General features: G+C 38.7%; 1 protein-coding gene and 1 pseudogene across 4 annotated transcripts in view; both read right to left on the bottom strand.

The window, feature by feature from the left end:
• The window catches only part of FOCAD (focadhesin), a 304,380-nt gene that overhangs the window by 187,115 nt on the left and 101,834 nt on the right, over nucleotides 1–15,431 (bottom strand). For all 4 annotated transcript variants that reach the window (XM_047699424.1, XM_047699423.1, XM_047699425.1 and 1 more), the window contains one exon: nucleotides 12,079–12,336. In XM_047699424.1, the coding sequence (XP_047555380.1) occupies nucleotides 12,079–12,336 (258 nt within the window). The remainder of the gene's footprint in view (nucleotides 1–12,078; nucleotides 12,337–15,431) is intronic.
• On the bottom strand, nucleotides 11,155–11,363 carry LOC125084201 (uncharacterized; annotated as a pseudogene).

Raw genomic sequence — 15,431 nt, 5'->3', positions numbered from 1 at the left:
TGTCAGTGGCTTTTACTCCCCAACACAAAAAAATTACATCTGAAATGAGAAATGTATTACAGCTAGGGAACCTATAGTTCATATACAAAAACAACAAAACCAAAAAACTACTCCAGCACCTCCAGAAATGTATTTATTGCACTGTTTGCCCAACAATGGTACTCAAGGAGGATCATATAAATGCCATATATAAAAAGTAGTGTTTTGTATAGTGTAAAAAGCAATATATGCTTCTTCTAGTTAATTTCGAAGATATTCTTTTTGAACTTGTATTCGACCTGCAAGACTAGCTTATGAATCACCTACCTCAGGCAGTCTTCCTGTTATGATTCCTCTGCCCCTCTGGCCTCCCTCCCTCCTACAACACACTGCACCTCCCTGTGTTATCGCACTCACCACAAGGTATTCTGATCCGATACTGCTATCTTCCCTAAGCACTGTGAATTCCCCAATAAGGGTCTTTGTATCCCAAGTTCCAGTTAAAACATGCATCCCAAAGAGGTTCTCCATGACTTTTTTCTGAAGGACTGATGCCATCTTGCCGTTTCAAGATCCTGAATCAGCTCTGTATCTTAACAGTATTTTAAAGGTTTCAAACCTAATAATCAACATATAATTTTCTTCAGCACTGACAGACATTATTTTTCAAAGAGACTACAACAACCTACTTCTTTTGTTTACTAATAGACCTGACTTCGATTAGATTTCAGAATCTCCCAGTTAGGATCACTACAAACCAAGAAGTATCAAATCATTTTGACCATTAAGCAATAATCCCAACTGCAAGCATGCTTGCTGATTTGCTGATTCACTTGGACTGTCTCAATCTTCCCTTTGATGGATGCCTTCAGGAGTTAGGATGGTATATAGGTTTTCTAGTTAGGTATAAAGAGCTGGCTAAATGTGATTTGCCTATTTATAGAAGGTCCAAAGGGAGCTAGCATAATGGAGGCAAAAAAAAAAAAAAAAAAAAATCACACAAGATTGAAGACCTGGCCAGATTTCAAACATTGATGTTCTTCTCTTAGCATGTAATTCTCTCTACAACTGACTGGGCCAATCTTAAAAATGTGAAGTTAGGGAATCTTGTTTGTTCTTTCAAAAAAATGTTTTTAATAGTTTAACTCAAAGTTGTAGAGACAGTAATAACATACTGGGTAAGAGCACAGACTCTGGAACCTTTTGTGCTGGGTTCAAATCCTGGCTTTGCCAATTACTAGCTGTGTGACTTTGGGGAACTTAAGCAAACTCTGTGCCTCAGTTCCTAAACAGTAGTGGTAGCAACTTCAAAGAGCTGTTTGTGAGTTAGTTAACAGATGCAAATAAAGTGATTAAAATAGTGACTGGTATGTTGTAAGCATATGTAAATGTTAGCTATTTTTATTTGCTATTTCTTTGTTCAAGGAGAAACTATAGTTTCTAATGAGTAGACATTTAAAACTATTTAGCACTGAAGATTAAGGATAGAAGAATTTATTCCAACGCACAAGCCAGGCTATCAAAAGGTCTAGAACTGGTTTACTCAACAGAACTCAGAATTCAGTCAAGCTGGCAAACATGACCAACACTTTCCTTTTGGGCCCTCGGCACTATAACATGAAATTGATTAATTGAATATCTTTCTGCCACAAATTTATGGTAATGAATCAGAACCCATATACCAATTAAAGATAGTTAACAGAAAAAGCAAAATGAAATGTCTCGCAATCATAAGATCATTAAATTTCAATCCACGATAAATATTTATGATGTGAATTCCATATCTAAAGTGTCATATTAGATGCCAGTGTATTTTGGTGACATTTTATAATTACATCAAACTGTTTCTATACATTTCTAGTATTTCTTTTTTTTTTTTCATTTCTAGTATTTCAAGTTACTGCTTCTACACTGCTTATAAATTACACCTTTCCCATATACTGCCAATGTTATCTAATTTACTGGGTTATTTTGTAAAGAAAACCAACTGGTTTTGTACACTTATATCTGTCCACTGTAATGAACTCTCTTATCCATTCTAAAAACAACAGCTTTAAGTAAATTCTCTTGGATTTTCTAAGGAGCTCTGGCTTTTTCCTTCGTATTATGTAAGTTCTAGTTCTTTTTCTTCAGTGAACAATGGCCAGAACCTCCAGAAAAATAGCAACATGACCATCAGCCGCATTTTTCTGATTCCTAACTTCAATGGGACAGCTTCTAAATGAAAGCTGACTTGGAATCTACCTACATCAGTAACAAATAACTTTTGTCCTTTGTGAGGCTTTTTATCTTGGACTCTGTATTATCTACCGTGGATGATAACATTACCACATCTTCTATCTTATGATCTACCTAGCTTTCGTTACCATTTATTTTCAATTTTTGTCACTTGTTTCAAGGTTTGCCTCTTAAAAACATTATAGAGTATATGAGCCTTTCTTTTGATAATTTAATTCACTCACAGTAACTGTCATAACTGGTCTACTTGGAATTATTCCTACCATCTTATTTTATGTTCACATTTACCATCCTTTTAGGGTTTCTTTCTTTTTCCTTTTGTTATTTTATTTAGAAATTATAAATCACTAATTGTTACTAATAAGGGCTTATGCGCATATTTCAACTTTTTCTGACATCAAGAACTACTCATTTTCCAAACAATTCCACCCTCAGCACATTCTCAACTCTTTACACCATCACTACCTACCCCTACCATGTTTTAAAGCTTGGACCTTAGTTCCAGGTAGTTAATTTTCATACTCTATAAATAAATTATTTTAAACTAACCATAAGGTTTACTGGATATTTTGATCACCATTCAACATTTCTTCTCTGTGCTTTTTTTCCATTTTGTTGGAGCACATCTTTAAGGGGTTTCCTCCCCTCCCCCCCAAAAAAAATCAGCAAACAAGAAATGTTCTTGAATTCTTGGACACCACTGAAAAGCCTTTATTACCAGTCATAAAAGGTAGGATAATGGGGATGAATAATCTGGGTACAAAGTGATTCTCCCCAAGAATTTAGAAGGCAATAATCCCACGTATTCCACCACCCAGTGTGCTGCTAAGAAATGAAGATCACTTATTTGTGGAGCATAACAAATACCATGGAGGACATGGGGAGTTAGGAGAAGGGAGTTGGGGGAAATTGGAAGGGGAGGTGAACAATGAGAGACTACAGACTCTGAAAAACAATCTGAAGGGTTTGAAGAGGTGGGGTGGTGGGAGGTTGGGGGAACCAGGTGGTAGGTATTAGAAAGGGCACGGATTGAATGGAGCACTGGGTGTGGTACAAGAACAATGAATACTGTTATGCTGAAAATAAATTTTTTAAAATGATTAAAAAAAAAAAAAGCAAGATTTCTAAGGGCACCTGGGTGGCTCAGTGGGTTAAGGCCTCTGCCTTCCACTCGGGTCATGATCTCAAGGTCCTGGGATCAAGCTCTGCATCGGGCTCCCTGCTCAGCAGGGAGCCTGCTTCCCCCTCTCTCTCTGCCTGCCTCTCTGCCTACTGTGATCTCTGTCAAATAAATAAAATCTTAAAAAAATAAAATAAAAATAAAATTCTTAAAAAAAAAAAAAGAAAGAAAGAAAGAAAGAAATGAAGATCAATCTTAAAAAAGTTTTTCTTTTCCCCCTTCTTCTCTAAAAATCTCTCATGACTTTCTCTTTATCCTTTAAGTTCAGGGGACACATTTAGGTACTGATCTATTCTTCCATATGCTACTTGGCTTTCAAAGGGCTCCAACAACCAGTATCCTTGTGTCTTTTTTCAGCTCATGAAATAGTTTTCTGGCGTGTGTTAAATTTCTCTTTCATTTTCTCCGATCCCCCAACTGGAATTTCTACAGAAAGATATTACAACTCCCAATATTGACGCTCAGTGTCTTCACTTTTTAATTTTTTGTTGTTGTTGTTCTGCATTCTGAACTATTTACTTGCATGTTCTGTAAATCACTAATCCTGTCTCTGTTTACATACTGGGGCAATCACATTTTCCATTTCTAAAATCTCACTATTGAATTTCTTCTTTCTCACAGCAGTATTTTTGTTTACCATATAAGAACACAGAATGATAGAACAGCTTTCCAATCTCTCTCAGGACTTAGATTGTTTTTCATTATCTTCTTCTTCCTGAGTTCTCTTTCTTCTGGAAACAGATTCTTTGGTTACTAACGCTGTTATGTTTTCTCCAAGTCTGGTGAGCCTTCATTATCCACTTATATTTATAAATCAGTGCCAAGTCGGCTGTAGGGAGCTTGCATGGGTTGCTCCTGTAGATGTAAAGCAATATTTCCTTAAAGACTGTCCTCTCATCTGAAGGGCTAACTCGGAAGAGCTGAAGAATGAATGGTAAAGGATGTCAACTGGCAGCTTCACTTGGGTCTTTCTGGCCATGATACATGTAGGCAGGAGACCAATAACACCTTCTTCCTTCCCTGTCCGCTCGTTAAAAGATGACATTTTTTATTCTGGCAAAAGTGGACTTCGATGCGTTTTCCCGTGGAGAGGAATTCCCCCTACCAGTTTTGAAATTCAAAGTTGCCACAAAATCTGATCTCCGTCTTCACCAACACTAGAAGCCCATTTCAGGCAGGTAATTCTGTTAGAGAGTCTCAACCAGAAGACAAAGCTACTCTATCTGGTATTTAACAGGGAGCAGATAGACTCCACTATTCCAAATGCAGTTCAGGGCTTTACCCCACCCCCTCTCTATATTCAGGACTCAGTGACACAACAAGACAAATGTTTCTGTTTCAGTGTATTAGAACTACTGAATATCACGGTGATATAGGGTGGAACTGAAAATCACAATCAAATAATTTCCGCGACAATTTTAAGCGATTTACAATCTACAGTTTCCTCAAAAGAAACTCTGCCCAATATGAACACTCAGGGAGGGCAAGAAATTGATACAGAACTCCTTGCTGGGTATAAATTCTAGGCTTTCTGAAATAAAAGGAAAAAACAAAAACAGTGAAGGGTTCAAATGCCAGTTAAAAACATTCTACAGGTATCTATGTGGGGTTTATAAAGAAGAAATAAGCATACTACCACCAAATGGAATAGATACCTGACCTTGAATTTCAGTCTGTGTTTCTCTTTGTCTAATTGTTTCATGTTGACAGGCTCAGCCCAATTTCGCTCTAGGCATAATCGATGCTATGGCTACAAGGGAATAGTCGTACGGCACTTCTTATCTGTAAAGCTCTTTATTAAAAGTACTGTACATTCTGGCTTCGTTTTGCTGGTGTGAAGAACACAGAAAGCAGACTGACTTCAGGGGGTAGCAATTCATAGAACTCAGTGACAATAGAACAGAGTGCAAAGTGTCCAAAGACTCTTTGTGCAAGTTCTTTTATAGAATATATTTTCTCCTTTTCTCACAGCAGTAACTTACAGACCATTAAATTTCACACATTTCCTATTCATTTTCCATGTTAAAATATGGCTTATGACCCAGAGTGGAACTATCACAGAATTCTGCCCTGAAAGTCAGCTTTTTTACTATGTGATAATATATAACTTTTGAAAGACCAGCAAGTCATGGGCCATGAACCTAGCCACATAAGTGATTTCAAATGGCTCTGAAGTGTGTACACTTTTACAAATGGAAAAAATTAAGCCCTGAAAACATTACAGAGGATAAAATTAAATTATCAAAGAAGGCAATTGTTCCCATTAAGCAAGACCTTTAACTAGACTTAACAACCAAAACGTAAAAGGGAAATAAAAGACCCGAGACTTGTAAACTCCAAGTAAAAAAATTAATTAAAAAACAAAAAACAAAAAATAGCATCTCTCTTCCCACTTCCAAACAAGAGAAAAGCAAGTACCAAGGGTTTGAGAGAGGCAGTGAGTTTCACAAAACTCAATTTGTTACGTTCTTCAATGACAGTAGGTTTTAAGGAAGGAATATGTACTTCTCTAAAGTCAAAGTTCATAAACTTTCCCTTTGGGCATATTCCATCAGTCAGTCAAAAAGAAACCGATGTACATTACCTGAGTATTTAGAGTTATTCCACTGAAGTTGAGATACTAAGCTTTAAGATTTCATTTTCAACCACCCAAGCCTACCTAAAAATTACTAACCCTTGTGGTTAAAGTTCAATGCCAATACCTATGGAGTCTTGCCATAAACTCTTACTATATATAGAAAGATAGGGAGAAAACATCATTTCTCAGGTTTTAAAGCCACTGACCAGGAGTCCTGATTTCCAAAAAGACTAAAATCTTTTGTCAGGTGTTCTCCCTACATATATTTAGAAGATCTACTGCTAAGCACCTAATAATTCCAATAAGGCTTCTGTATAAACATACTGCAATATGGAATAACAGCTTCCTCCCACATCTCTGTTCTCCAGGATCAGACTGAGAATCTCACTTCCAACAACTATAGGGAAGCTATAGTTAATAATATATCCACTCTAATAAATACTTATAAGTAATTAATATATACTATTATCATAGTAATTAATATATACTCATATAATCTATTACGTTAAATACATAATACAATAACTTATGTTATAATAATTAGTTAATAATATAGTTAATATAATACAGCTAAGCTAATAGATAGGGAAGGTTTTAAGAACTTTGTAACAGCCTTTTCTTCTCACAGGGCCTAGGGGTCTGAAAAACATCTTGGGGGTTTGGTTAGGGGAGTCCCAGGTAAACATATGGAGTTTATCTGAAGTTGGCTTGTTGGTTAAGAGTCATTAACTTCTCCTTAAGGAAATTGTCAGTCTGAGACATTTCCCAACTGTCCACAATCATACTGTACACAAATTGGCCAGTCATTGGCTCAGAGTTCAAAATAAGATTTCATCTGTCTTTCTAAAAAGCTGTAGGGTTGGGGCACCTGGGTGGCTCAGTTGGTTAAGTGTCTGCCTTCAGCTCAAGTCATGATCCCAAGAATCCCGGGATCAAGTTCCACATCAGGCTCCCTGCTCAGTGGAAAGTCGGCTTCTCCCTCTCCCCTTCCCCTCTTCTCATGCTCGCTCTCTCTCACCCTCTCAAAAAAATAAATAAAATCTTTAAAAACAAATAAACAAAAAAAGCTGTAGGGGTGCCTGAGTAGCTCAGTCAGTTAAGCACCTGACTCTTGATCTCAGCTGAGGTCTTGATCTTGGGATTATGCATTCAAGCCCCACACTTGGCTCCACACTGAATGTGATTACTTAGAAAAAAACATTAAAATTCTATAAAGTTCAGAAAATGTCCTCATTTAGGCATGGAGTCCACATTATCCTTTAATTAACTCATTAGAGTCTATGTTCACAATTCACTACCACTGATCTCACTCCTGATGAAACCCAATCCTGAACAATTCACAGAGGTAGGAAATAGCTCTCTGAAGAGGCGAGAATAAGGCCAACTGGACATTACTGTACATGAGCCATGAAGCCATGTGCTTCCATTGTCATTCAGGCATCTCTGAAGGCAGTCCGAATGACTTCCATCAAAATGAAGGAAAATAACATTACTCAGTATCAGAAAGGCAGGAACTATTACATAAACATAACCAAAAAGCACACCAATCTATCAACTTTTATTTCCAGAAAAAAACACTAATTTAGGAAATAGATGGCACTCTCATCTATTATAATCACAGACTAGGATATGAAAAACTCTCTCTAAACTAAATCAATGTGTTTAAAATTTTCAAGACTTCCATGGGAATTTACACAGGATGCTCATTCTTGGATCTCTCCCCAGAACACTAGAAGACATTCCCGCCAAGCATGTAAAAGGAACCTAACTTTTACTGAGCACTGCCTGACCTAGCTTGAATCTTCTGCAAATTGAATCTCATGATGTCCGGGTAAGAAAACTATTGGGATTAGTAGTAACTAATGACAGCATTCCTAGATGGTGGGAGGGATAGGGTCCCTATTTTTTTCAGGTGTCAATTTATTGCTGTGGCTTTGGTTAATTATCTGGTTATTTCAACATCATCATCTGCATCCAGTTAACTCTAAAATGATACTCACAAAGCCAAGTTCCCTTCAAACCACTTAACTCCATTTAGTCTTCCATGGTCCTAAAGCTACTAAACCACAGGGAAAATGCAAGCCCCGCAGGAACCATGTAGGGGTGAAAGATGAAAACTCACAGAGGAAGAGGATCCATCAGACTGCAAGATAAGTAACACAATCACAGCTTTTTAAAAAGCCCATTTTCTTACCAGTATGAACACTAATAGAACACTGACTCGTACTACCATTAATCAGCACTAAACATAATTAATACCTTAGAATAATAACAAGCATACCAAAACATACTTCATCTCTTTCAAACTTTTGAAATACTTTTTCTCACAAGATCTTCTAGTAGGATTCTTTCAATAAATCATGGTGATACACAAACTGAATACTTAGTAAGCATACGGCAGGCCAACGAATTCTATCATAGAGGTTTAGTGACCACCAAAACAGAGGTGGAAGACAGCCTTGAAATTCCTACTCTTAACTGCCTATTTACTTAGCTTCTGCTCATCAGTAGTCTAGGACTTCTGTTTAGTATCACCTGCCCATAAGGGGCACCTGAGTGGCTCAGTTAGTTAAGCGTCTACCTTTGGCTCAGGCCATTATGTCAGGGTCCTGGGATCGAGCCCCGCATTGGGATCTCTGCTCAGCAGGGAGCCTGCTTTTCCATCTCACTGTCCCTCTGTTCCGTCTCTCTCTCAAATCAATCAGTCAATCTTAGTATCAACTGCTCCCGAATCTGAGCCAAAAACTGCTTACACATAATACAGCTTTTTTCCATAAGGTGAGAAAGGACAAACACAAATGAAGTATTAATACATTTCATGCAGACTTGTCAACTTAAAGCAACAGAAACAACCCGCCAATAACCAAACGCATTTCAACTGAGTCTATTCCAAGTATCTACTCACAATTGGAAAATTGGCTTTTTCCAAATATTCAGTCCTTTCCTTTTGGCTACTTTACCTATAACTAAGGTCCAGTGAAAATATATGACATGTTCACCTCATAAGGAGGGAAGAAAATAACAGTATCACCTAAGGGCGCCTGTGTGGCTCAGCCGGCAAGGTGCTGGACTCTTGATTTCAACTGTGGTCATGACCTCAGGGATTGTGAGATTAAGCCCTGTGTCAGGCCCTGTGCTCAGCAGGGAGTCTGCTTGAGATTCTCACCCTCTGCCCCTTCCCCTGCTCTTCTCTCCCCCCCCTCCCATCTCAAATAAATGAAGAAATCTTAAAAGAAAAACAAAAACACTGGGGGCGCCTGGGTGGCTCAGTGGGTTAAAGCCTCTGCCTTCGGCTCGGGTCATGATCTCGGGGTCTTGGGATCGAGTCCCACATCGGGCTCTCTGCTCGGTGGGGAGCCTGCTTCCCTCTCTCTCTCTCTGCTTGTCTCTGTGCCTTCTTGTAATCTCTGTCAAATAAATAAATAAAATCTTTAAAAAAAAAAAAAACAGTATCTCCTAGTTCAAGGATACTTTTGTCCTTTTCACAAAAACTCCACTTCTAAGCTCTTATTAATGATACTGCCCTTGCTTATGCACGAATCTGAATAGCTCTTTAAGCATTTCACCCTACTATTCATCCTAACAGCACAATGACACTCTCATTTATCTCAAAACTATACAGAAATAATTAAAGGAAGTGTAATATACCAACTTCGATTTCTCCCACTGCTTCTTGAACATTTATTGAATAAATGAATAAACCTGATGGTCACTCTAGTACTTCCCAACCTTTCCTATCTCATGGCACACATGAAAATCAAGTTTCTAAGAAGAGTGGGGAGAACAGCTGAAAGACCAGGTGGCCAGAAGTGACCAGCCAAGTACCCAGAGCTTGGAAAACTACCTGGGTGCCCAAGAGCTTGGAGGGGAGATAGTCTTGGCAAACCTGAAATGCACTTACACCACTTCAGTCTTCTCAGAACACTAACTGAGAAGTTCCCCACTACATTTTTTTTGCCTATTTAGCATATTCCCACTTTTATCACCAGGAAACTATTTTTCCTTTGGTGAATCATCTCACCCTCTATTCACAGGATCCTGGTGGCACAGACAATTTCAGGGCTGACACTTCACCCACTTCCATGCTACCCACGATGGCCAGTTAAAGTGCATTAAAGTGTCCCATTCTCCTGCCATAACAGTTGATTCAGTGTGGGCATGTGACCCAACAAGGTCAATCCAAACACCTCCCCATCTCCTTTCCTTTTGGATGGAATATAAGGTTATAAGGCTTTGGGCTGCCGGCCAATTCACAGAGGAAACAAAGAAACTATACAGTGAATATACTGTCTAGGCCATGCTTGTTCTAAATTCTGGAGCTAATAAAAGCTATTTAAGACAGATGGGTCTCTGTTACTTATAACCCAAAGTATCACCCTAGAATTTCAAAGACCAATGCATTTCCTGCGTATCAACACATAATTTGATGTAATATATGTTTTACATCAGTGGCATACAAAGGTCAGGTAACTTGCTATAGCATTTCTTTAGAGAATCTCTGGGCATTATTGATGCATTAACTATTATAAAGATACTATCCTCTAAGGTGTCTACACTGAAACAAAACATTTATTAGAAGCTGATTTATTACAGAAGGTGAAGGAAGAAACAAAGTGGGAAGCCAAGTGAAATGATTCACATTATGCCCATGCCATATATGAAGGACACAGGTACTTGGAGAACATTACAGATCCATATGGAGAATCAGACCATAAGAGGTCTAGTCAGAAGGAAAACTTTTTGTGATCAGTAGTTGTTTACTTGACTGGAAGGAAAAAGCATGCAAGTTGGGGATAAAAAGAATCCAAATACATTAACTTCAGATCTTAGATGAACGTATTTCTCCCACCTCTACAACTAAATTATTTCCTAAAGGAACACAAATTTTCCATAAAGAGATGAACTTTTTCTTCACTGTGTTTGAAAAGAAGCATAAGCACATACCATACCTATTTGGTATGGAAATCCTTCCCTTCAGTCTATCCAGTGGGAAAAAAATTAGATTACTTTACCAAATATATGGTTAAAGTGGGGAGGGAGAGTCTTAATAATGTCTGCCTACTTATTACACTCCAAGTTCTGTGCAGACAGGAACAATGATTATTCACCCTCATAACCCAGCATGTTCATCCTTACTATACATAGCAAGGACCCAGTATTGTTTAATTAAAGACTGAAGATAGGATCAAACTGCCAAAAGTCAAAGAGAGATTAATGCCTATTACATAGGCATCTTTACCCTAAATTAATTAATCTGCATCCACTTCAAAAGATCAATATTAGGGGTGCCTGGGTGGCTCAGTCAGTTAAGCATCTGCCTTCAGCCCAGGTCACGATCTCAGGGTCCTGATACTACACTTGATCTTAGCCAAAAGGCCGAGAAGCGATTCTCTCACTCAGGGTCCTGAGATGGAGCCCCACATCAAACTCTGTGCTCGGCAAGGAGTCTACTTCTCCCTCTCCCTCTGCACCACTCCCCCAACTTCTGTGCTTGCTCCTTCTCGCTCTGATAAAATCTTTAATTAATAAGTAAATAAAGTAAAAGATCAATATTAGAACTAAGGGATATTCACCTTGGAATAGGCTGCAAAAGTTAACAGAGTGTTACAAACGAGCAAATCTACAAATAAACCATAGTACCAGAATAGCATCATGAGTAGCTTTCACAGTGAAATGTGCTTTCATTGAAGAAACGTTTGCATCAAGTATTCATTAACTCAGAGTACGGACAAAGAAGAACCAACTGAGGGGGCACCTGGGTGGCTCAGTGGGTTAAGCCTCTGCCTTCTGCTCAAGTCAGGATACCAGAGCCCTGGAATCAAGCCCCGCATTGGGCTCTCTGCTCAATGGAGAGCCTGCTTCTCCCTCTCCCTCTGCCTGCTGCTCTGCCTACTTGTGCTCTATCTCTCTGGCAAATAAATAAACCTTAAAAAAAAAAAAAAAAAAGAACTGAGAAGATAAAAACAGCCTCCCAACTCTCCCCAAAAATGAATCAACCCATAATTTAAGATTTTGATCAAAACCATCCACAAACCAAGAATAATCTATAATTCCAAGAGTTAAGCTTTATCCCCATTACTGTTCTATTATTTTCTTACTTTACCTGAGAAGAATCTGCTTGGGCTAATAATGTAGTGACCTTCAGAATCTGGCGAAGATTTTGTCCTTGATCTTCAACAAGGAGGTGAGCCAACAGAAGGAAAACATGCACAGGGATCACTGTGGTAATAGGGAGCAAGGACTCTACAGAAAACAGCCAGTCACTGGCAGCAGACTCTTCTCTCATTACTTCAAGGATCCTCCAGGCTGTAAATATTGATCCATACATGCTGGTTATGGGGAAAGCAAGCTTGTAGGAGAACTGAAAAACCAACAAAAAGAGGCACGATTAAATGAAGTAAGTCTATTTGTCAGAGATATATTCATTTATTTTTTATACTTCATTGTAAGAAATCAATCCTTCCAACAAAGTACAGAATTTTCAATTCCTGCCAAAAACTCCTCTGCACATATCTGAGCTAATAGGATTACACAAAAATAAAACAGATGGAACTCTAGAACACCTGATTTCAACTCTTCCTCCTATTTACCAAGTGCTCCTGGTTCCAGCAGGAGGGGAGAAAAGGATCAATATACAAGATCCAGAGGCAATAGAGTTGGGGAAAAAAAGCAAAAAAACAAAAAACAAACCTATTATCACTAAAAAAAAAGTATTCACCGGTGAGAGGGAAGATTTTTAAAAATTTATTTTTATTTATTTTTTTTAAGATTTTATTTGACAGAGAGAGAGAGACATCAAGAGAGGGGAACACAAGCAAGGGGAGAAGCAGGCTCCTGACCGAGCAGGGAGCACAACATGGGGCTCAATCCCAGGACCCTGAGATCATAACCTGAGCTGAAGGCAAATGCCTGACTGAGCCACCCAGATTTTTTTTTTTTAAGATTTTATTTATTTATTTGAGAGAGAGTGCATGCCCAGGGGGTAGAGGGTGGACAAACAGACTCTGCACTAAGTGTGGCCCCCAACACGGGGCTCAATGCCAAGCCCCTGAGACCATGACCCAAGCCAAAAAAGCTCAACCAACTGTACCACCCAGGCACCCCGTGAGAGGGAAGACAAAAAAAAAAAAAAAAAAAAATCACTGTATTCGCCCCGCTCCAGCTCTGGTAAGAGACAACCCTGGGCAGGTGGCAGACTTGGACTGAGGACAATTCATTTTTGTAACAGACAGAATGTTGACAGGAACAGCATTGGTTCAGCTGTAACCTGGGAATTAATAACTGTGAATAACTTCGGCAATATGAAACAGCCTGACAGCTCTAAATTGAAATAATACCCAGAGAAGAGGTTATGCTTAAGTCAATCTGAGAAATGACTCCTCATGGAAATAAAGTAGTGCCATCAGGGACAGAGATAGACAGAACTCTTGCCAAGGTGAGCAGTGTGCCCACATGGCTCAGGAGAAGTCAGAGACATCAAAGAAGCATTAAATATTGCCTGCTAATAAAAAGATTCAATTCATACAGAGCATGATGAAACAAATTAGAGGGGCACCTGGGTGGCTCAGTGGGTTAAAGCCTCTGCCTTCAGCTCAGGTCATGACCCAGGGTCCTAGGATCGAGCCCCACATCAGGCTCTCCGCTCTGCAGGGAGCCTGCTTTCTCCTCTCTCTCTCTGCCTGCCTCTCTGCCTACTTGTGATCTCTGTCTGTCAAATAAATAAATAAAATCTTTAAAAAAAAAAAAAAAAAGAAAGAAACAAATTAGAAATCTCTAGATTATAACTGTCCTGTTATGAGAGACTGTCCTGTTACGAGAGACTGACTTATACAGATACAGAACTGAAAAGATGGGAAGTAAAAATTAAGCCTTATAGGGGCTCCTGGGTGGCTCAGTCAGATAAGCATCTGCCTTCAGCTCTCAGGTCATGATCCCAGGGTCCTGAGATCAAGCCCAGCATTGGGCTCCCTGCTAGGTGGGGAGTCTGCTTTTCCCTCTGCCTCTGCCTACCGCACCCCCTACTTGTTCTCTCTCTCTCTCTGCCATCAAATAAATAAAATCTTTTAAAAAATTAAGCTTTATTGGGGCGCCTGGGTGGCTCAGTGGGTTAAGCCGCTGCCTTCGGCTCAGGTCATGATCTCAGGGTCCTGGGATCGAGTCCCGCATCGGGCTCTCTGCTCAGCGAGAAGCCTGCTTCCCTCTCTCTCTCTCTCTGCCTGCCTCTCCGTCTACTTGTGATCTCTCTCTGTCAAATAAATAAATAAAATCTTTAAAAAAAATAAAATAAAATAAAATAAAATAAAAAATTAAGCTTTATTAAAAAAAAATTTTTTTAAAGTAGGCCCCACACCTGGTGTAGGGCTTGAACTCATGACCTTGATATCAGTCTCATGTTCTACCAACTGAGCCAGCCAGGCAGCTCTGAAATTTTTTTAAATAATAGCTTTACTGAGATATGATTCACATACCATAAAACCCATCCTTTTAAAGTTTACAACTCATGAACTTTAGTAATTCATGGCATCATCATAGCTAATTTTCATCACCCCAAAAGGAAACCCCATACCCATCAACAGTCACTCCTCATTCCCCCAACACCACCCTCACAGCCCCTGGAAACCACTAATTAATCTACTTTGTTTCTATTCTGGCTATTTCATCTAATAGGAACCACACAAGATGTGTTTTCTGGTGACCAGCTCCTTTCACTCAGCATGCTTTCCAGATTGATCCATGCTATGATTTGTATCAACACTTCATTTCTTTTCCTTGGCCAGTAATATTCCACTGAATGGATATACCACTTTTTAATTAGTGGACATTGGGTTGTTTCCACTTTTTGGCTATTATGAATAATGCTGCTATGAAGAGTCCTATAAAAGTTTTTGTGAGGACACAGGTGTTCAATTGTCTCAAGTATAGGTTTTAGAGTAGAGAGATACCATTTGAAAGCAAATCCTACTGTAAAAACAAATGAGGAACCTATCTTTATTGACATGAAAAGAACTCTCATGAAAATACAAGATGCACACAGTGTGCCTGGAATGCTACCAATTATTTTTTTAAACAGGGTGGGGACTATATATTTGTATTTGCTTATACATGCAAAGAAAGTTTTGAGACTACAAAAGAAATTAACATCCACTACTCATCTTTCATTTGAGAGGGTGGGCAACCAGAATCAAGGCTGAGAAGAAAATTTCTCATTGATACCATTTTGTAATTTTTGAACCATTTTAATGTGTTATAATTTTTTAAATAATAAATTTTAAAAGTTAAATACTCACATTTATTACAGCCCTTTCTCTCTAAAAATACTTCCTACTACCCAAAGGTGAAATTCACTGAAGAACCAAAGATGAAATTCGTTGAAGTTCTTTAGACAAAGGACAAATAGCATTGGACTTGTGCTTTAAAACACCAGGATGTTGGCACAGCCATCCCAGCTAGAGGTTA

The sequence above is a fragment of the Lutra lutra genome, chromosome 13, assembly GCF_902655055.1.
Source record: "Lutra lutra chromosome 13, mLutLut1.2, whole genome shotgun sequence".
NCBI classification, from domain to species: Eukaryota; Metazoa; Chordata; class Mammalia; order Carnivora; family Mustelidae; genus Lutra; species Lutra lutra.
The sequence above is the reverse complement of the archived record's forward strand: the minus strand, read 5'-3'. Positions and strand labels throughout refer to the sequence as shown.